The sequence below is a fragment of the Cyrtonyx montezumae genome, unplaced genomic scaffold (genome assembly GCF_038088225.1).
Source record: "Cyrtonyx montezumae isolate F1298 unplaced genomic scaffold, pur_monq_1.0 scaffold_17, whole genome shotgun sequence".
In the NCBI taxonomy this organism is placed as follows: domain Eukaryota; kingdom Metazoa; phylum Chordata; class Aves; order Galliformes; family Odontophoridae; genus Cyrtonyx; species Cyrtonyx montezumae.
Window position 1 is genome coordinate 35173383 of NW_027071903.1, and position 19954 is coordinate 35193336.

At 56.7% G+C, this 19954-nt stretch overlaps 2 protein-coding genes across 2 annotated transcripts in view; both read left to right on the plus strand.

Annotated features, from left to right (window-relative positions):
* Positions 1-575: 575 nt before the first annotated feature.
* NOX5 (NADPH oxidase 5) lies at positions 576-6920 on the plus strand. The gene is made up of 17 exons (XM_065734359.1): positions 576-647; positions 1495-1659; positions 1868-2018; positions 2342-2552; positions 2957-3191; positions 3290-3443; positions 3799-3971; positions 4077-4259; positions 4535-4667; positions 4924-5051; positions 5259-5414; positions 5665-5693; positions 5786-5926; positions 6148-6208; positions 6338-6437; positions 6533-6699; positions 6770-6920. Exons 1-17 carry the CDS (start codon positions 576-578, stop codon positions 6899-6901), a joined length of 2391 nt encoding a protein of 796 aa, XP_065590431.1. The 3' UTR covers positions 6902-6920.
* Positions 6921-11766: 4846 nt separating this feature from the next.
* GLCE (glucuronic acid epimerase) overlaps positions 11767-19954 on the plus strand; it is a 29802-nt gene continuing 21614 nt past the window's right edge. The window contains exon 1 of the mRNA XM_065734110.1: positions 11767-11810. The gene's annotated coding sequence lies outside the window, so the exon portion shown is untranslated. The remainder of the gene's footprint in view (positions 11811-19954) is intronic.

The window sequence follows — 19954 nt, forward strand, 5'->3', positions numbered from 1 at the left end:
ACAGACTGCTCTTCTTTCCCTGTCAGACTTTCTTCTGTCCCTCCTGCTAACATCTCCCTGATTTTATTCCCAGTGTTCTTTACATCTAATGCTCATGTGCTCGCCTTGATACGGGCTGTGGCCATCCCTCATTTCCTAAAGGAACTGTTAACCATTGCAATCATAAGAGCAGGTGAGTGCCAGTATCACTGGAGGGAGGAGATCTTCCCCTCTGCTCTGCCCTGATGAGGCCACGTTTGAATACTGTGCCCAATTCTGGGTTCAAAACAGCACTCTCCTGCAGGGAGTCCACAGGAGACACACAAAGATAAACGGGACCTGGAGCATCTCCCTCGTGAGCAGAGTGACCTGGCTCTGTTCAGCCTGCAGAAAAGAGGGCCGAGGGAGATCTGCTCAGCATCTGCAAATACTTAAAGGCAGAATAACAGGTGCACAGTAATAACTCTGTACTAACTCTGAGCCTCTTTGAACGTGCTCGGGAGGTTCCTCGGCTTTACTCTCAAACGAGTGAGATCATTTCCCATATGTTATTGACTCGTGACATAAAAGCCTGTGGAAAGCTGACAGCCTGGGATATGTTCTGGATGGAGTTTGAAGTTGGCAGCCTGCGTTCCTGCAGTGGGTCACCGAGGCTGCAGGGCAGGAAGGTGAGGAGCAGTGAATGCGTTTGGAGTGCAGAACCACAGCTCAGTGCCGCGGGGGCACGGCTGCATCGCTGCCCCCACAGAACCAACAGTGCCCTTTTCCTTCACGGAGTATTTTGATGGGGATCTGTGTGGTGGTGTCCAGAACAGCAGTGTAATTATGGCACTGTCACAACCAGGTGCTCCTTAACGGTTCCATCGAAATCAGTTTTCGTTTTAATTTGACGTGAGCAGCTTCAGCAGGACTGAATTAATTAAACCTTTAAAAGGGTGTGGAGGGTCCACCCCTCCTCGGGGCCGAGCACACGGCTGCTGGGGAGCGTTGGGTCCGAGGGCAGCGGGGAGGAGAGCTGCATCCAACACCCGCTGCAAGGTGAGCTGCTGTGTGCGAGCGTGCCACGCTCCGAAGAGAAGGCCGTGCTGGTTTTGCCTCTTCTTGAATGTCTTACACACCTTTAACTGCTTTGGAGGCTCACGTGGGTAAAGCCTGAACAGATTTATGGCGAAGGATCGGTAGAGACAGTTTGTTAATGTATGCAAGCATCCACAGTTCCTTGCCTGAGTGCAAGATTGTGATAGCTGATAGATAGAAAACGGATGTTTCTGAATGAGGAGGCGATGTTTTTGTGGGTGGTGCTTTAGGTCGCTGTGTAACTGCACCGGGCACTGCAGAGCTCCCAGCACGCAGCTCCGTGTGCTCCCAGCCTGCAGCAGCAGCGGTCTGTAGCTCTGCAGAACGAGGTGTGTTGACAGCAAAGCGACTCAGCTGGAGGACAGGTGGGCAGGCTGCGATGCTTGGCAGTGCTGGGTGCCATCCCCTGCACACTGAGGCTCGACGGGAGCTCCCCAGGCACCCCAGCCCTCCCCGTCCCACTGCTCTTCCCGCAGGCTCCCGGTGCTCATGGCTGAGGACGCAGCGTGGCTGCGTTGGGTGATGGAGCAGTTCCGGAGCATCGCAGGGCAGGACGAGGAGATCAGCCTGGAGGAGTTCAAGGCGGCCCTCCAGGTGAAGGAGGTGAGTGCTGGACCCGGTGCTGCCGGGGTCACTTCCCACTCTGTGATGCTGTGATTGCATCTCAGCGTGAGAGGGAAAAACCCAGAAGCTCTGCAGCAGCCAGCAGCAGTGGCAGCCGTGGGCTGAGCACTGCTGGCAGTGGCAGCTCGCTTTGCAGCACGGTGTCTGGAGCATCCCACAGCCACCCCAGTGCATCCCTCCCCCGCAGTCCTTCTTCGCTGAGCGCTTCTTTGCGCTGTTTGACACGGATGGCAGTGGCACCATCAGCCTGGGGGAGCTGCACAGTGCCCTGCTCCTGCTGCTGCACGGCACTGCTGCCGACAAGCTGCGCTTCCTCTTCCAGGTCTACGACGTCGATGGTGAGAGATCCCATCTCTTTCTGGGATGGGAGTGGCACCCGTCTGTAAGGCAGCAAATGCGCCCGCCGTGTGTCCCTTGAGGCCTTTGCTTGCAGACAGACAGCCGTGCACTGTGCTCCCCGGTGCTGTGGGGAGGGGCCCCGTGGCAGCATTGCAGTGGGAATGAGTTTTAGATCAGAATTCTCTCCCAATTCCCCCAAACCCACGCACCGCTGAAGGAGGGATGGTGCTGGTGGGCACAGCTCCCCCTCCAGGCAGGAGGGGATGGTGCTGCAGCGTTGGGTTTGAGGTCGGGCTGTGATGCAGGGCTGCTCTCCGTGCAGGCAGTGGCTCCATCGACGTGGCTGAGCTGCACGTGGTGCTGCAGGCCTGCCTGCGTGAGAGCGCGATCTCACTGCCACCGCAGCGCCTGCACGACATGGCCCGGGCACTGCTGGAGGCAGCTGACAAGGATGGCAGTGGCTCCATCACCTTCCAGGAGCTGCAGCAGGAGCTGGAGGCCTTCCCAGGGCTGATGGAGAACCTGACCATCAGGTAGCGGCAGCCGGCTCTGCGGGGCACCCTTCCTCCTGGGAGGGCCTCTTCCCTCCCGCTGTGCTGTGGGGTTTGTGCCCCCTGGAGGCTCTCGGGGCACTGCCCCTGGGCTGGCCTGCAGAGCAGGGTGCCCTGCGGTGGTGCTGAGGGCTCCTCAGTCACCCCAGGGGTGTGCTGGGGTGGGTGTGGGACTTGGGCACGAGGTGGGTGGAGGGCTGGGATGCAGGGATGACTTCTGGGACGGATACGATGGTTTGGGTTGGAAGGGACCTTGAAGATGATGTAATTCCAACTCCCCCCTGCCCCAGGCAGGGACATGGGTGCTAGGGCAGTGCTAGGATGGGTGAAGGACTTGCACGCAGGGATGTGTGCAGGGCTGGATGCAGGATGTGATGCCTTGGCAGCGCTGCCAGCTGGCTCAAGCCCCCAGCAGTGGCACAGCAGAGCCGGCGGCCGCGCTGCCTGACGGCACAGTACTGGCACAACCACCGCGGCCAGCTCACCTTCCTGGGGGGCTACATCGGCCTCAACCTGCTGCTCTTCGCCCTGGCTGCCCAGCAGCACGTCGGACACAGCGGGTGGGTGGCAGTGGCCAGGGGCTGCGGGCAGTGCCTCAACTTCAACTGCGCCTTCATCGCCGTGAGTGCGGGCGTTGGGCCGCGGGGAGGAGGGGACGAGATGGCTGCGTGATGCCGCCGGGGGTCCCCATTGCCCTCGCTCCCCTCTCTGCCCCGCAGGTGCCGATGCTGCGGCGGTGCCTGACCCGGCTGCGTGCCACCCCCGCGGGCAGAGCGCTGCCGCTGGAGCACTGCGTGGAGCTGCACCAGCTGCTGGGGAGCGCGGTGCTGGCTCTGGCCGCGCTGCACACCGGAGCGCACGTGGCCAATTTCGGTGAGCGGAGACCCGGGGATGCGCGGCCACGACCCCGAGGGGGGATGGGGAGGGGTGGGCAGGGATGCTCGCGGCGTGCTCTGCCTGTAAAAAAAAAAGGAGCAGAAACGCGTCTTCCGAGCCAACGTCAACTCAAGTGCTTTAATTGCGGGAGCGCGCAAAGCCACGTTCCCAAAAGCCGCTTTCCAGGCGAAGCTTTGCGCCCTCGGGTGGAGCACCGGGTGCTCTCGGTGGCCCTCGCGCGGTGTTTTGCACGCCGACAAACGTTTCATTCGCAATAGATCCGAGCAAAGCTCGGGGCTGCGCCTTCTCACAAAGCCGCTCAGAGCCCTCTCGCTGTCGGGCTGCTTTGCAGGCAGGCTGGCACGGGGCGGGCACGCTGCCCTCGCCGAGCTCCTGCTGACGGCACGGCCCGGCGGGGGGGGGCTCAGCGGCACGGCCCCGCAGACGGGGCTGGCCCTGCAGGCACTGCTACTTGCCATGCTCGCCTTCTCCAGCCCCTGCGTCCGCCGCGGTGGGCACTTCGAGGTGTGTAAATGCACGGGAACACCCCAAAGATGCCCCATCCCGTGGCACAGGGGGCACTGAGCCCCGTGCCACCCACCTTTGCTCACCCGTGTCCTCTGCCCGCAGCTCTTCTACTGGAGCCACCTCTCCTACGTCGCCGTCTGGGCCCTGCTCTTCTTCCATGCCCCCAACTTCTGGAAGTGGTTTTTGGTTCCTGGGGGCCTCTTTGTGCTGGAGAAGGTGGTGAGCACGGCCGTGTCGCGTGCCATGGGGCTGCGCATCGTGGAGGTCCACCTGCTGCCCTCCCAGGTGCCCGCCCCTCCACCACGGTGCGCACAGAGGGCCCTGGGGTTGGGGTAACGCTCCTCCATCCCCTCCCCTGCGTCACAGCAGTGCTCCTTCCTTTGGCTTCAGTGGGGTTGGGTAAAATCTTCAGTCGAGCCGTTCGTACAGAGATGCGTTTTGGGGCCGCTTGATGGCGCTCAGGAACCTGCAGCTCTTTGCTGAACGATCGCAGCAGAAGGTGAGAGCAGCATTTCTTTGGTTAATCACTGTCCGGATGCTTCCTGCTCCTCCCACCTCAGGTTACCCACCTGGTGATCCAGCGGCCCCGCTCCTTCCACTACGAACCCGGGGATTACATCTACCTGAACATCCCCACCATTGCTGCCTACGAGTGGCACCCGTTCAGCATCAGCAGTGCTCCTGAGCAGCAAGGTGTGTGGGACACCCAAAACTGGGGCTCCTCTTTGGCACTGCCAGGATGTCCTGCGCCCCACAAGCATCCCATCACCTTCCCATGAGCATCCCATGAACACCCTGCCTCGCCATCCCACCACCATCCCATGAGCATCCCACCAGCACCCCGTGAGCATCCCAGCACCATCCCATCAGCATCCCAATGATGCTCGGGTGCAGGAGTGCTGCTGCCTGGGCTGTGCTGTGCTCCAGCCCTTGTGTCCCCGTCCTGCAGACACCATCTGGCTGCACATCCGCTCGCTGGGGCAGTGGACCACACGGCTCTATGAGTTCTTCAGGCAGCCCGAGCCCACCTGGCTGCATGGGAACCTGGAAAAGAAGAAGTGGTGGCAGTGGCTGCAGGTCGGTGGGCGCAGGGAAGGTTAAACCCTGTGATGTGCCATCTGCATGGTGGGGTGAGGGCAGCCCTTGTGGGTCAGATGGTCCTTTTTCCTTCCTCATCTCCCCCTCTTTTTCTCCCTTTCTTCCCCTTTTCTCTCTTCCCTTCCCCCTTTTTTTCCCCTCCCACCCCTTCCCCCCTCTCTTCCCCTTTTTCCCCATCCCTTGCAGGCCCCTCCCTGCACTACCCAGAGCACACTGCGGGGCTCTGTGCCCAGCACCGGGGACGCAGCCGTCGAGCTGACATCGTACCGACGCAGTGGGACACCCACCACCGCCAGAGGGACCGAGGATGGGGACGGGGTCTGGGACGCACCCCTACAGACGGTCGGTGCCAGCACAGCCTCTCCAACAGCACCAAACCCCGGATGGCTTTGGGATTGAGGTTGTGATCCATCAGCCATCGCTCCCACTGAGCTCAGCTCTGGGAACCAATGGGCACAGCTGGGAAAAACCAACCCCAAAGCAGCCAGGAAGCAGGCTGCTGCAGTGGTGGTGGGGAATGCTGGAAGCAGAGCTGTGGGAGCTGGGAGGAAGCCATCGCCTGCTGCTGCTGATGGGCACTCTCTGTCTGCAGGTTTCTGTGGGGCTGGGGGAGAGCCGGCAGCTCAAGGTGAGCTCCAGGTGGGAGCTGGGAGGGGACTCCATGCGTGTGCCCCGTTGGCACTGGGTTTGTTGCCCTGTTCCTGGGTGCTCAGCCTCTGTCTCTCCCAGTGCTACATCGATGGCCCCTATGGGACCCCAACGCGCCGGATCTTCACCTCGGAGCACGCCGTGCTCATCGGGGCTGGCATTGGCATCACGCCCTTTGCTTCCATCCTGCAGAGCATCATGTACAGGTCGGGGCAGTGCCACGCACTCAGGGCTGCAGTTCCTCACTGCTAAGCACGGGACACGTGGACACAGGACCTTACACTGTGTTACTTTTGGGGTTAACCTCCAGCCGGGGGATTTCAGGCAGGGTTCTCGCTGTGGGGATGGTGGGGAAGGAGGCTTGGGGTTTCTGTATGGATGCTCAGGGTGTGAGGGGTACAGGTGAGGGCTGCATCCACCCATGCAGGTACCGTCGGAGGAAGCAGAGCTGTGAGACCCCAGGGGATGAGGACATGACCCTCAGAAAGGTGGGATCAGGCTGTGGGCTTTGCAGGGGTATGTGGGGTGCAGGCTTCCATCCAGGATGCAGGCTCCCCATGCATCTCACCCCATGGGATATGTCCCACTGCCCTGACGCAGAGGCTGCATCCTTCCAGGTTGACTTCATCTGGATCAACCGGGACCAGAAGCACTTCGAGTGGTTCCTTGACCTGCTGGCAGCGCTGGAGCTGCAGCAGGAGGAGCAGGAGCCGGGAGGTGAGCGGGACCCGGAGCATCCCAAAAACCCCAAATCAGCCCAGGGTATCCCAAATCCATCCCGAGGCACAGCTGGCTCCCCCTGCCGTGCCCAGGGCGCTTCCTGGAGCTGCACCTCTACATGACATCAGCGCTGGGCAGGAGCGATGTGAAGGCAGTGGGGCTGCAGCTGGCCCTGGACCTGCTGGCTGCCAAGGAGCAGAGGGACTCCATCACGGGGCTGCGCACCCGCACACAGCCCGGGCACCCCGACTGGAGCCAGGTGAGGGCCGGGGCCGTGCAGGGCACCAGCAGCAGCACCGCAGACCCGGCACCTTCCCCTTCCCCTGCAGGTGTTGGGCAGGGTGGCAGAGGAGAGGAAGGGCGAGGTGCAGGTGTTCTTCTGTGGCTCTCCGGCGTTGGCCAAAGCGGTCAGAGCGCAGTGCGAGCGCTTCGGCTTCCGCTTCTTCAAGGAGAACTTCTAAAGACCATCGCCATCCTCGTCGCCCCTGAGAAGGGGCTGAGCTCGGGGCTGATGGCCCCGGTGCCACCCCCGTGTGCCCCGCTCCTCCAGTGTAGTGTCACAGTGGGGAGCTGGGGGGGATGGGGGGTCCTGCGGCCGTCCGCGCGTCCTGGAGCATCCATGTAGGGCTGTGTGGGGTACGGAGGGTTTGGGGGCAGGGGAGGTGGGTGTCTCGGAGCATCCTCACGGGGTTTTGGGGGGGCAGGGAGCGGTGTCGCGGAGCATTTGGGGACGCACGGAGGTGCCGCGTGCTGTCGGGGCGGCGGGTGGAGGAGCGGTGCCACATGAGGGCACTGCAGCCTCGGGAACGGGAACGGACATCCTCCGGTCCGGGCTGCAAGCGGCAGGGAAACGGGAACGATGAGTGGGGGGGTCGGCCCGCCGGCCCCAAGCACCCCGACCCTGCTGCTGTGTGCCCTTTGGGTGGAAAAATGAGATTTTGGGGGCGTCGGAGAAACCCAGCGCAGCCTTCTCGTGGTCCTTTTCATCCAGAAGAGCATCACGTTAGCTCTCGCAGCAGCAAGGCAGCTCTCACTGAGACCCCAAAACCCAGAGTGCTCCTCGCACTGTGCTTCTCACGTCCGTGGGTGTCACACTGCATCACCGGCTCCAGCCCACGGCCACGTCCCCTCTGTCCCCTCTGTCCCCTCTGTCCCGTCGTGCAGTGCATCTCATTTGCGTGGGGCTGAACCTCTTTCAGTCAGCGTGCTAATTAGGCTGCCTAACGAGTGCCATCCCAAGCCAGGGGCAAGGAAATCAATCACAGCTGATGCTGGCACCCAGCACGCGTCCCAGTGAGGAGCTGATGGCGTTTGGGATAAGGTCACATCCATCCTTGTTTTGGGAGCACAGTCCTCATTCCGGGTGCCCAATCCGCTGCTGCTTTTTCTGCACTTGGACCGTAGCTGAGGGCTTTTCAGTGTCTGAGGGGGGATTAGGGTTGGGAGGGGTTTAGTGGGAGCTGACAGCATCATTTTTGGGGGTGTGCGTGGCCCTGCTGGCTGGGGGGCGTGGATCCCCACGCCCCCCAGCCAGCAGGGCCACGCACACCCCCAAAAATGATGCTTACAGGTGCTGCCGAGCCGATGCTTTGGGACATTCCCCAAATCCAGAGCCCGGAATCTGCATTATTTTACATCTCTTTGTCACCTGAAAGCAACAGGAGGCTCCGGCTGGGGCGCGAGGTGAGCTCATCACACCGCCCTCCCTCGGCTGCCTTCATTATCGCGATGACGCTCCGACCGTAGCGTAGCAACCGCTAATTGCCGGTCGGATGCATCCAAGCATCATTGCCCGGATCCAGTTCTTTCATTGAGATGTCACTGTGGCGTGGAGGATGCTCCGGAGAGGGGGGGAAATGTTGAGTCGGGCTCTGTTTCGGAGCAGGGAACACGGATTTCTCAGCAGCATTCCATCACTGAGCAGCCCCGGTACATAGATATTATTCATTTAAGTAATCAATCACTGCCAACAAATTACAGGATACGGGGAATGAAATTAGCAAAACGAGCTATGGATGTAAAATTCATTTGAAATTCAATTTAGGAGCAACGTTAGCTTTCAATTAGTCTGCCCAACTGTTTGAGCATCGTTCTGTCTATCAGATTTTTGTATAAATGTAATTAACCTTTGCTGTTAAATTGTTGTTGATTTCATTGATGTAATTATTATGCAGCTCCTAATACTTGGCTCGTTAGCTGGTGGCTTCCAATTAGGGGAATTGTGGTCATTTGTGAACTCTCTGGTTCATTTCCTGGTGGGGTGGGGATGGGGACATGTTGTGGGCCAGGGTGTCACACAGCAGCACAGGGCCTGCAGCCTTCATCCCCAGGCACAGCCAAGGCATAGACATGAGGAAGAGGAGGCTCAAAGCATGGAGTGAAGGCTTATTTGGGGACTGGGGCAGCAGCTCGCTGGTGGTGGGGAGCTAGAGGGACTGGTACCAGCCTGATCCCAGTCACCTGCACTGGGGAGCGGTGGTGGTGGTGTAAGGGATGATTACTATGACAGTTTGGGTGGTGATGCTGATGGTGGTGGCAGTGATGATGACAGTTTTGGCGATGATGGTGATGATGCTCGTGACATTTTTGGTGATGGTGGTGGTGACATTGATAACGATGATGGTTTCGGTGATGGTGATGGTTTTGGTGATGGAGATTATGGAAGGACATTGCTGCTTTTTGTGCTTTCTCTCACCATTTCCAATTTTCACTGCCAGAGGCAGTGAGCAGCTCTGGGCTCTCAGCAGCACCCGTGCCTAAGCTCTGCCATGAGAAGAGGACACCTGGGGCTTTTCTTCCTCCTTCCTCCCCATTCCATTGATGCAACAATAAGTTGTCCTTGGTGGGCAGCATGGCAGGGTGCCTGCTGTGTGTGTCCCTCCCAGCCTGGCCCCACGTGTCCTAGGCATGGTGCCACAGGGCTCCCTGCATGCAGAGTCTCTGGCAGCAGATCCCACCCCACTGTACCTCCAGGCACATGCAGAGGGGACGCTGGACCCAGAGTTGTGCCATGAGCATCACTGCAGTTAGCATCACCATTTGCCCAGTGGGCAGCTCAGCACCCTTCTGTCCCCACGAAACTGAAACATCATTGACTGTCGCTTAATTCCCATGAGCTATTTTTAACAGACACAACTTTCCCCCTTCAGCTCTGTGGATGTTTGCAGGGCAGTAAATCAGGTGGATGGCTGATATATACAGCTAATTCTGCTCCTATTGAGGCTGATGGAAATTTTCCCATTGACGTCAGCAGGAGCAGGATTGATCTCCGAGCGTGTACCATTTGTTCCTGGGGTTTTAAGAATTCATTTCCTTCCTCCATTGCCAAAGACAGATAGCAGCCGTGGAGGTAGAGGAGTCATCTAATAACCACATATTAATACATGAATCATCAGCTCAGGGCCCCATCTGGGAGAAGACTGAGGGGGAATAACGGCCCGACGTGGGGCTGTCTGAAATAAAGGATTTTGCTGGCACAGCAGCTAATCTGCAACGAGATAATAATTGCAATGTAAATTTTTTACACTAGCGTCGGGACCACGGCTTTTAAGCTCTATTTCAATGCATTACAGTGTATGAGTCCTCAGCTGAAATCCTTTACCCTGCCCTGGAATGACAGCATCCACGCTTTGAGGACACTGGTTACTTTCAGACACAGCACCATTACAATCCGGGGTGGTTCCTGGAGGAAGGCTGTGACATGTGGCAGTGTCTGGCTGCTGGCTCCCATGGCACGAGGCCCCTGTGCAGAAAGAAGGGAAGCCAGGAGCAAGAAGCCTCATTATCTCCAAACCTCCTTGTGTTTCACCCTCTGATTTTGTTTTCACAGCATGCGACAAACAGGACTAATGGATAACTTAGACAAAAGAGCGGTGTGTGCACGTGTGCATCTTTGTGTCACCATGGGAACACTCTCTGGGCCAATTCCAGAGGACAGATCCTGCCCTGCAGAGCTGCAGCATCGGAGGGTTCTGTGCAGTGCATCCCCACCATCGCTCTGTGCCATGCTGCACAAGTTCAGCTTCTGCTGCTGCCCCTTTTCTCAACGTCTGCTTTCACAGCAGCAGCGATGCACAGGGCGATGCTGCCCAGGCCAGGGGGTGGCTGTGCTGTGCAGCAGTGCTGGGCCTTCCTTGCATTTATCCTGGAGAATGCAAGGCTAAAAGATGTGCCTTGCAACCGTGGAGGTCTCATGGCAGCGCTGGGCCTGTTGTAATTACCTTCCCAGGTCTGCTAATGAGTAATGAAGATGATCCTCTAATTAAGGCACTGCTGAGCATCTTCTTACTCTGCTAATGTAAAATCAGTGAAAGGTCACTCCTCCATTTCCAGCTGGAGCTCAGTGAGCCTGTCTTCCAGCCCCTGTGCAGGAGCAGCCAGTCTGGAACAAGACAGTAACTGCAACGTGCGTATTTACACGGATGTCACGACCACATCTTTTAAGCTCAATTTATATGCATTGCAGTGCATTATCCTCCTTTGCAAGAAGCAGTGTGCAACGTCGTGCAGGAGGGCAGACCTGGGCAGGATCCGGCCTTTGGACAGCCAGGTGCTATTGCACAGAGCAAAGCAGCTCAGCAGCTGCGCCCTCAGTAGGGGTGGGGAATGTGGGGTCTGGAGCACTGAACAGGAGGAGGTGACGTTCAGATCATGAAGTGAGGATTCTTATTAAAAGAGAAAAGTATGGTAGAACCGGCAAAAGGTCAAAATGGCAGCAAGTGGGGGCTGTGCAAACACGGGCAGGTCTGAACAGGAGTGCACGCAGCAAACGGAGCCCGGGACAGGAGGGGGATTCCCACAGCACAATACGAATAGAAAGCGCCCATGGCACAGCTGGAAAATCAACGTCCTATTCCTGAGAAACGTGGGTTTGGGGTTTTGGTTGGGTTTTGTTGTTGGCTTTTTTTTTTTTTTGGGGGGGGGGATTGTTAAGAAAAAGAAAATGCAATTAGTTTAATGATTAAAAAAAACCCAGCCGGTATCTCCACGTGACCATCCCCCGCGCCGCCACGTGCACGCACCAGGGGGCGTGGCGCCGCGCAGCCAATCGGCCGCGCCCTCAGCCCGCCCGCTCTCCCATTGGCCGGCGGAGAGCCCCGCCCCCTCGCCGTGCTCTCGCGGGAAGTGCCGGCGTGGCCGCGCCAGCCCCCTCCCCGGCGCTGGGATTCCGCCAGGCCGCGTTCTGCCATTGGTCGAAGCCCTCTCCACGCCCCTCCTCCTTCCCGCGCGGCCAATAGGAGCGAGGAGAACCAAGAGGGCGGAGCTCCCATTGGCCGCGCGGGGACGAGGCGGGGCGCGGCGCTTTCCGCTCCGTGCGCCCCCGCCTCCCCGGCGCTGGGGTTCCGCCGGCAGCCAGGGCCCGGCCCGCAGGTACGAGCGGCACTGGGCCTCCCCCGGGCGGGATTGCTTTGTTAATTGGGGTTAATTGGGGTTAATTGCGTGCCGCGGTGCGGTGGGGGGCTGCGGCTCGGGGGTCCCCGTGTTGGAGGTGGGGGCATTTGCGCCGCTCCGGTGCTGTTGTGCCTCGTGGGTTAAACCCGTCCGGGAGGGGAGGATCTGTCCGCGTGTTCGCTGGGAACGGGGAACCGGAGCCGCGGTGCTCGTAGGGGTGTCCCGGGTGCGGGCGAGTGCGTGGAAGTGGGAGCTCCGTGTGCCGCCTGCGCCGTGTCCGTGCACGTAGGGGTGGTCCGGGCCCTGCGCGTGGGTTCGTGGAGGGTCTGTGGTGCGGGCCCTCTGTTGTAAGGGGCAGTCCAAATACAAGTGCATCCAAATAGGGTGTGTTGTGTTCTGAGTGTCCTTGGGCTGCCCCGAGGATCGCTGGATGGTTGCGGGGTGGTTTTGTTATGCTTTGAGGTGTTAGCAAATGAGCTCTGCCTCTGAGCACAACGGAATGTGGTGAAGGAAATGTCCCATAGGTGGTGGGGGAGGATCGCTGCGCTGAGTGAGATTTTCCAGTTCTTCCACGTGGTGTTGGGCTCAGCAGAGCCTCAGAGGCACAAGGAGTGGGTTTCTTTGCTCTGGGGGGACGTGGGGCTTTTGGCTCGTTGATTAAAAGCTCATCAAGTACTGCTGGTTGGAACTGGCGAGGCAGGAAGGTTTCTAGGGACGTGACGTGCTGTTCTCGGCTGGTTATAACACACCTTAACAACGTTCACTGTGTCTGCAGAGGCTGCTTGCCCCGCTGGGACAGCGGTGGGCGATGGGGGAGGGGAATGCTGTGCTCCATGTGCATCTAAAGGCACCGTTGTGCTTCGGTGAAGGGCTGAGTTCTGATCCAGGTGGTGATCAGTGCATGCAGCTGTGGCTGAAGGCTCCGTGGTTACTCAGGAGCTCTCCGTACCCGCTAGGAAAAGCGGCTCCTTTGTTTCTAAGCTGGAGGGTAACTGCCACAGCTGTGTCATGCTGCCCTTCTCAGATCTCTTGCGTGAATCTCCGTGTCAGGGAGTGTCGCTCATGTAACAATGCTTTGGGCACGCTTTTTCCTCATTAAAAAACTGAAATCAACACAAGCTCAGGTGGGGGCTGTGTCCTTTGCCTGGCCTGGCCCAGGCAGTGCAGCGCCTTTGGGTGTGGGGCCCAGCAGGCGGGTCCCTTTGGTACAGGAATGCTGGCACGCAGCCCTCTGGGGGCCCAGGGGAAGTTCTTCCCCTTCTCAGCAGATGATAGTGTCACTGTCTGCATTAGGGTGGCAGCAGTTCCCTTTTTCACACAGTCAATAAAAGTATCCTTCAGCACTGGCCGGCCCACGCTGCCCCTTTGTGCCACACAGCTGAAAATGAGAAGGGACCCGAAATGATTGGAGAGCTGGGGCTGGCAGCACTTGGCAGCAACCGTCTGTAAGACATGTGTCCTCAGTGCTTTCATTGTGCAATTGATTCCTTAACAGTAGCACTGCACCTGCAGCTGCTCCAGCAGGAAGGCAGGGATGGGCTGGGCACTGCTCCTCAGCAGCTCTGGGGTCACTGCTGTGCAGGAATGCACTACGTGGGGAAAAGTGGGTGCACCTCTGGAGTGGGAGCACTGCTGGAAGGTGAGCAGGAGGCAGGCAGAGGTGGAGCTGCTCCTGGGGACAGCTCTGCCCAATGCCCCTTGGTGGTTTTCTTTTTTTTTTTTTCCCCTCCCCCCACAGCCTTGGATTTCACTGAAGTTAAATGTTGAGAGAATGAGAGCTACTTTACATTTAATTGAGGCAGAAGATGAAAAGGCAGCTGCTGCTGGTGATGGTTCTGAACCGGGTAACTTTACTGCTGGGGAATGTTTTTGATGAGCTCGCTTTCATGTCTGAGCAGCAGCCCAAACTTCAGGATCTCGTTTCTGCTGGCTTTCCAAGCAAGTTGAGTCATCCGTCTGATCCTGCCCTGCAGCCCTAAGACGTTGGAAGTTGGTCCCATTTTTGCAGTGTTTTTATCTCGTGGTGTTAATGCTGAAATCCTTCTGCACCCCTGTAAGATCTGGGGAGGAAGCGCTCCCGTTATGTGCCTGTCTCTGGTGTAGGGGTGCAGAGCAGCTTCTCCGTCCTCTCCCATCCTGCAGCTGTTGCAGCACTGTGCTGCACACCGCTCTCCCTCGTGCAGTTTGACCCCAACCTGAGCCAAATCCTTCCTGACCCTCTCCCTCTGCTTTTCCTTCTGCCTCTTGTGTCCTTTCTGCTTCCTCCTCCTTGGCTGAGCACTCAGAAGGAGTGACCTTGCTGTGTGATGTGCTCTGCCCCATGCCCACCTGCAGCCCCCCCCAGCCCTGAGCCCGGGCAGCAGCTGCAGAGTGCAGCCCATGGTCAGGACAGCGTGGCTTTGTAACACTCGAGCTAATATTTACCGAAGTGTGTGGTCGCTCCTGAGCTCCGTTTCAAATGTTAAATATTGAATTAGAAATATTGGAAGGGACAGATAAAATGCACGGTAATGAGAACCTTCCGAAGGAAGCTCGCTGCTAACTCCAAAGAAAACGATGAGCTTTTAATTAGTGTCTTATCTCGAGTTTGCCACCTTCTCTTTTTTTTTTTTTCCCTCATTTATATTGCTCGTATTATTAAAGATCAGCTGGTGCCCCTGGTATGGTGTCACCTCACAGGATCTGATTTACAGGTCCTCAGCCACAGGTACCTCACTGATCACGGAGCTGATTGATGTGGCAGTGCTGGAGTTTGCTGTTGTCTGAAGTTGCCCTTGCTGTACCCAGCTGGGATTGGGGGGATCCAACTGGAAAGGGGTTGGGGAGCACTGGTGTTTGGCTCTTTCTGGGGAGGTACAGTCCCTGTTCTGTTCTAACAAAAACCCAAATGTGGGAGCAAGCAACGTTACCTGCTCTGAAAAAGGGAATGCATCCCCTGGTGGCTGTGCTGGGTTGGGCAGCAGGGAGGCGTCTGTCCTGGCTCCTTCCCATATGGGCTCAGGGGCATTCTGAGGTTTTGTGGCAGGAATTTCACCGTGGATTTTATGCTGAGCATTCAAGAAACTCAAAGGAAAAAATGAGGTAATGTGATGGGAATCGGTTGTGCATCTGGAGTTGCTTTTTTGGGGGGTCGAGAAGGGAGCGTTGCAAAGGGCAGTGTGTGTCTGCTGGGGTGCACTTCTCCATCCTGCTGCTGCTCCCTGTGCTGTGCTGGGGCTCCCACATGTGCTCGCTGAGCAAGCATGCCTGCCCATGGAGGGGTAACTGGGAGAGCTGAAGTGGGGTTGCAATGAGTGTGGCCTGAGATCTTCCCACAAGTGGGTGTTAGCTGGGGAGGGCAGAGCTGTCTGAGCTTCTCGAGGGGCTTTGTTTGAGCTGTTTCCTATTCTGCTTCTCGCCATGGAGGATGAAGGCTGTTACGTGGGATTAGAGGCCGTTTGTGTCCCTTACGGTGCTCAAGAGTTTGTGTGCTTTGGTGATAAGTGTTCTGAAAAGGTGGATTTGTGAAGAGAGTCCCTGCGCTGTTCCTGCACAGGAAATGTGGCTGTTGTGCATTTATTTTGGTCTTTTTAATTGCGTAAAGGTATGGCAGGAAAAGACCCAAAACAAAAGATTTCTTGCAGATGATTTCCATTGAGGTGTTGGTGGGGGTGGAGCAGCACTGTGATGCTGCCGTGCTTTCATTCCCCATATCTCTTAGAAGAACCTGAAGGGTTTTGATTGGGGGGGGGGAAAGAAAATCTACATACAAACAGGATGAATTAATTCCACTTATGTAATGAATATTGGAAATTCACACAGGAAACCTCAACAATACTGAGAGGTGTGTTGAATTCATTCCCACAAAACACATGCAAGGAAATAAACTGGCTGAGAGAAACCAGCTTCAAGACTTTCATCCCTAATTTGTTAACAGCGTGTTAACAGGTTACAGCCTTTGTTAATTCCTGGGTAAATCCAGCATACCCGTGGTGCCCTATAGCTGCTCCTGTGCTGCCCTGATGTGTAGGAACTGTAGGATCATGGCCTGAACCACTCATTGATCACCTGAGGGGAGCACTGAATCAGCCATGGGAGCACAGGTGAAGGCAATGCACCTGTGTGACCAGAAGGGGTGGAGCCTGGCTCCATCTATCCTAGACTCAATCACCTGTATGACCAGAAGGGCTGGATTCTGGCTTCACCTCTCCTGCACCTCATTCCCCTGTGTGACCAGTGCTGCTCTGGCTGGCCCAGAAGTGATCGGTGACAGTTGGCTTCATGTTTTCTACTGGATTGTTTTGAGCAGAGTTGCAGTGCACGTGAGGATTAGTTGCTAAATGCCTTATGGGGCTCTGTCCCTAAAAGCATGGTTTGCATTTGCAGCTGGTTGTCGTAAAGGAACGGAGCATAACGAGCTGGCCTGGCTGTGCTTAATTGCTGAGATCTGTACAACTTCAGAGATGCCACACATCACTACAGAAGCATTTCTCAAGCTAGCAGACTTGCCTGAAAATGGGACTTCAGTGGTTTGGATGGAGGTGTGTGTGTGGGGGGGGGAATTGGCTTTGAATTTATTTACTGGCATTGTCGGTTTGATTAATGCTTCTGCTTTCTGATAGTCAGAAAGATTTCCTTCAGCATCTGCTGTTGCAGATGTCAGCTTTGGATTTTTGAGACGTTGATGCGTAGATAAAGGTCTTGAAGCTGCAAGGTGTGTGGATACAGCGCGTGCAGCTCCGTAGGTTATCTCACCCTCTCCTTTTCTGGATCACTCTTCGCTTTGTGAAGTGTTAACTGCTCCGTGCACCTCGAGCCAAAGGACTCATCAGCTCTTGCTGTCCCCGCTGCTTAATGCTTTCTTAAAGCCTCTAAGAAGCTTTGCTGTCCTCGTGGGGCTTTTGGGTTTCTCTCCTCCTGATGATAAACATCAACAAATGAGATCAGAGTGTCTTCTGCAGTGGTAAAGGAGAAGCAGTGTTGTGTGTGTTTTCTGGCCGCCTGCTTCTCCGTGTGGCTGAGGAGCACAGAGAGGGCACGTGGTTTGTGCTGCAGGGGAGCTGAGCCTCCTGGGACCCACCTGGGTGGGCTGCAAGGGAGCATCTGCTGGCAGGGCTGTCTCTGTGGGCATTGCAGGGCTCATTGGTGCTGGGGATTTGGTGATGGGATCGTAATGAGCAGCGCTGCGGTTGTTCTGCAGGCGATGATGATGATGAAGGAGGAAGAGGAGGCATCACTCATGTGGCCATGATGCTTTTGAAGTCTGTTTTTAAATTGGGCTGAACGCCTCTGTTCTGTTCATTCCTGTGGCTGCTTTGCAGGGTGGGTTTTGTTGCTTTTGTTCTTTTTCCCCCTCGAGGTTTTCCCCATAGCTGCCATACAGAAGGTGAATTGAGAGGAATGAGAACTTGGATGATGCGCCGGGCCCAGAACGGAGGTGTTGAGCTGGCAGCATGGCAGCCAAACTCCCGCACCTATTGGTGGTCCCTCGCTCAGTTCCTCCTCACACGGTCGGCATTCTTCCAGGATTAAAAACCACCCAAATTTTGGAGGAAGCTGAACTGCTGGTGATGCTCCTCACTTTGGTGGGCGTAGGAAACGCTCTGCTGTGCTCGGCCATATGGTAGCACCGACTTAAAGCTGGTGGGGTTTGGGGATTAGAGAGCTGTGATCTGCACTGTGTGCTGCCATCAGCTCATCACCTGCCCCCAGGGTGGCCCTGGGGCTCTCCTTGAGCTGCTGCGTTGGTGGGTTCAGCCCCGGGGCTGTGTTCATCTCTTGGAGCTGTTCTGGTTGTAAAGGAGTGGTGGCATCTCACTGTGAGCATAAAAAGGTCGTAAAACTATGGGAGAGCATCAGAAGGGGGGATACAGGATTAGGGGTGGGCATGAAGGGCGCGGTGTGGGAGCAGCAGTGGAGGTCTCCATGTCTGTTCGGCTTGGAGGAGGCTGAGGGGAGGCCCTGTGGCTCTGTCATAGGATCATAGAACTGCTCGGGTTGGAAGAGACCTTTGAGATCATAAAATCCAACCTCAACCAAACCACGCTACCCTGTCTCTAACAACCCACTGCTACATCATGTCCCTGAGCACCACAAAACCCATTCAGGGATGGTAACTCACCCACCTCCATCACGGTGGCCCTGGGGCTCCTCATGGAGGAGCAGGGGGATAGTCCGGACCTGAGGGCACAGTGTGGAGCTGTTGGGTTAGGGGAAGGCTCAGCCCCAGAGGTGCATGAAGCAGCTCCCTAGGGCAGCAGGCACAGCCTGGAGCTCAGGCAGCACTGCATGCTGCTTGGGCTGGGTGCTGCTGTGTGGGGCTGGGGGTTGGGCTCCATAGTCCCAGACATCCCCCCCACACTGGGATGCTCAGGGATGCTTTCCTGCCCATCCCTCCACATGGGGATGCTCAGGGGTTCTCTCCCAGCCCTTGCTTGTCGCTCGCTCCCAACTTGGCCACCACGCACAGCGAGTCCTCGTCGGCTGCAGAAAGTAGGGCAGTTATTTCTGAGCATTATGATTAATTGATAATCGTTGTGCAGGGATGGGGTGGATCTGATCTCCATCTCCAGCGACGCGTGGCTGTCGGTAACGGGAGCACCAAGCCCTTGGCAGGGGAGATCCAGAAGTGAGCAGGGAGGGCTGTTTGTCAGCTCTAAGCTTTGCATGTCTGGAGGTTTTCCTTTTATTTTTATTTTTTCTTGAACGTTAAATAGATTTAGAACAGGAAACCTTGCCTGCACGTATTGCTTCCAAAACCCTCGCAGATGGGTGACTCTGTTTCCAAACATCAACTGTTTCAGCTGCTTAATGCGTGTTTTTAAGCACCAACAGCCCTCTTGGAGAATGTTCACATTAAGCCTGCTGAGAATTGGGCTTTTAGAGGAAATGTTTTTAATATTTCATCACAAAAAAAAAAAAAAAAAATAGGTGGGGGGGGGGGGGGGGGGGGAAGAGTTATGGAAAACAATGTGGAGTCCTTCACATCACCCGGTGCAGTGTCGTGGTGGATGAGGAAGGGAGGGATGCACGTGCCCCAGTGCACAGCGTGGTGTGTGTGATGTCCTGGGTGCAGCTGCTTTGTGTGCCTGCATGCCAGCAGCTGCGTGCTGTGTGCTGCCCCTGTGTGTGTCAGCACAGCAGGATGGGTGCCTTGCAGAGGGGTGGGGATGGGCAGATGAAGATTTCCTATCTGATGGCTGTCATTTCTCCTGTAGCTGTGGGTCTTGTTTGCAGCTGGTGCCCCACAGCAGGGCTCCTCTGCCCCTCTGTGTGCAGCTGACTGGGACAGGAGGTTGCGTGTCCCTGTTGGTGCAAGGCAGGGAGCATTGCTTGCAGCACACAGCTGGTTGCTGAACCTGTCCTGGGCCTTTGAACTCTATCTGGATGCAAATATTTGGTGCTGACGTCCTGTGTACACAGAAGGTGTGTGAATTCCAGCTTTGAGTCTGTGTTGCTGATGGAGAAACAATCGGATCAAAGCTTTCTTTGCAAAAATATTGCTGGATGAAACACACCTGAGGTGGTGCTTGGCTTGATTTCTGCCATTGCTCCCTTCCTCTCTGTTCAGCTCTCGTGTCTGCCAGAAGAGCACTGTAAGCATCTCCCAAAGGGGAAAGGTTCCTTGGAGTCAGTGTGGGGTTTCTTATTCTCTGGTTTTTGTTTTAAAGGTGTGGGACTGTAGGGAGCACACCATGGGAATGATTGGGGAGCACGAGGAATGGCCAGCAGTGAAGCTGAGTGTTGAACCCAGCTCCCTCCAGGATGCTGCTGCCCTGCTGGCTCCGGGCTTCTCTCCCTGCATCCGAGTGCCCTCTGCTGGAGCTCCCTCCTCTTCCCCATGAGGAAGGTTTGGCTGCTAATTGCAGCAGTCCCTGATGGTGTCTGATGCAACTTCTGCCTTCCTTGCTGCTCATCGCCCCTCGGTATCTATGTGTGGTTTAATCTCCTGCTGTCTGCAGGCATTGGGATGCTTTAAAAGAGGCTGCTTCTGCTGTGTTGCAAGCAGTTTGTGAAGCTGAAGTCAGTGCTGCTGGGTTTCCATGCCCACGTGTGGGCAGGTTTGTCTGTGTTTCACCAGCTTGCGGGGGAGCTGCCTCCAGAATCGCTCTGTCTGACCCCGTTTCTTGTGACCCTCTCAAGTG

Excerpts from the sequence above, each read along its gene's own strand:
- NOX5 (XM_065734359.1), top strand. The coding sequence starts at position 576 with ATGTTCTGGATGGAGTTTGAAGTTGGCAGCCTGCGTTCCTGCAGTGGG. Across the intron at positions 6,209-6,337 it reads AGGACATGACCCTCAGAAAG|GTTGACTTCATCTGGATCAA; the intron begins GTGGGATCAGGC and ends GCATCCTTCCAG. Across the intron at positions 6,438-6,532 it reads GGAGGAGCAGGAGCCGGGAG|GGCGCTTCCTGGAGCTGCAC; the intron begins GTGAGCGGGACC and ends TGCCGTGCCCAG.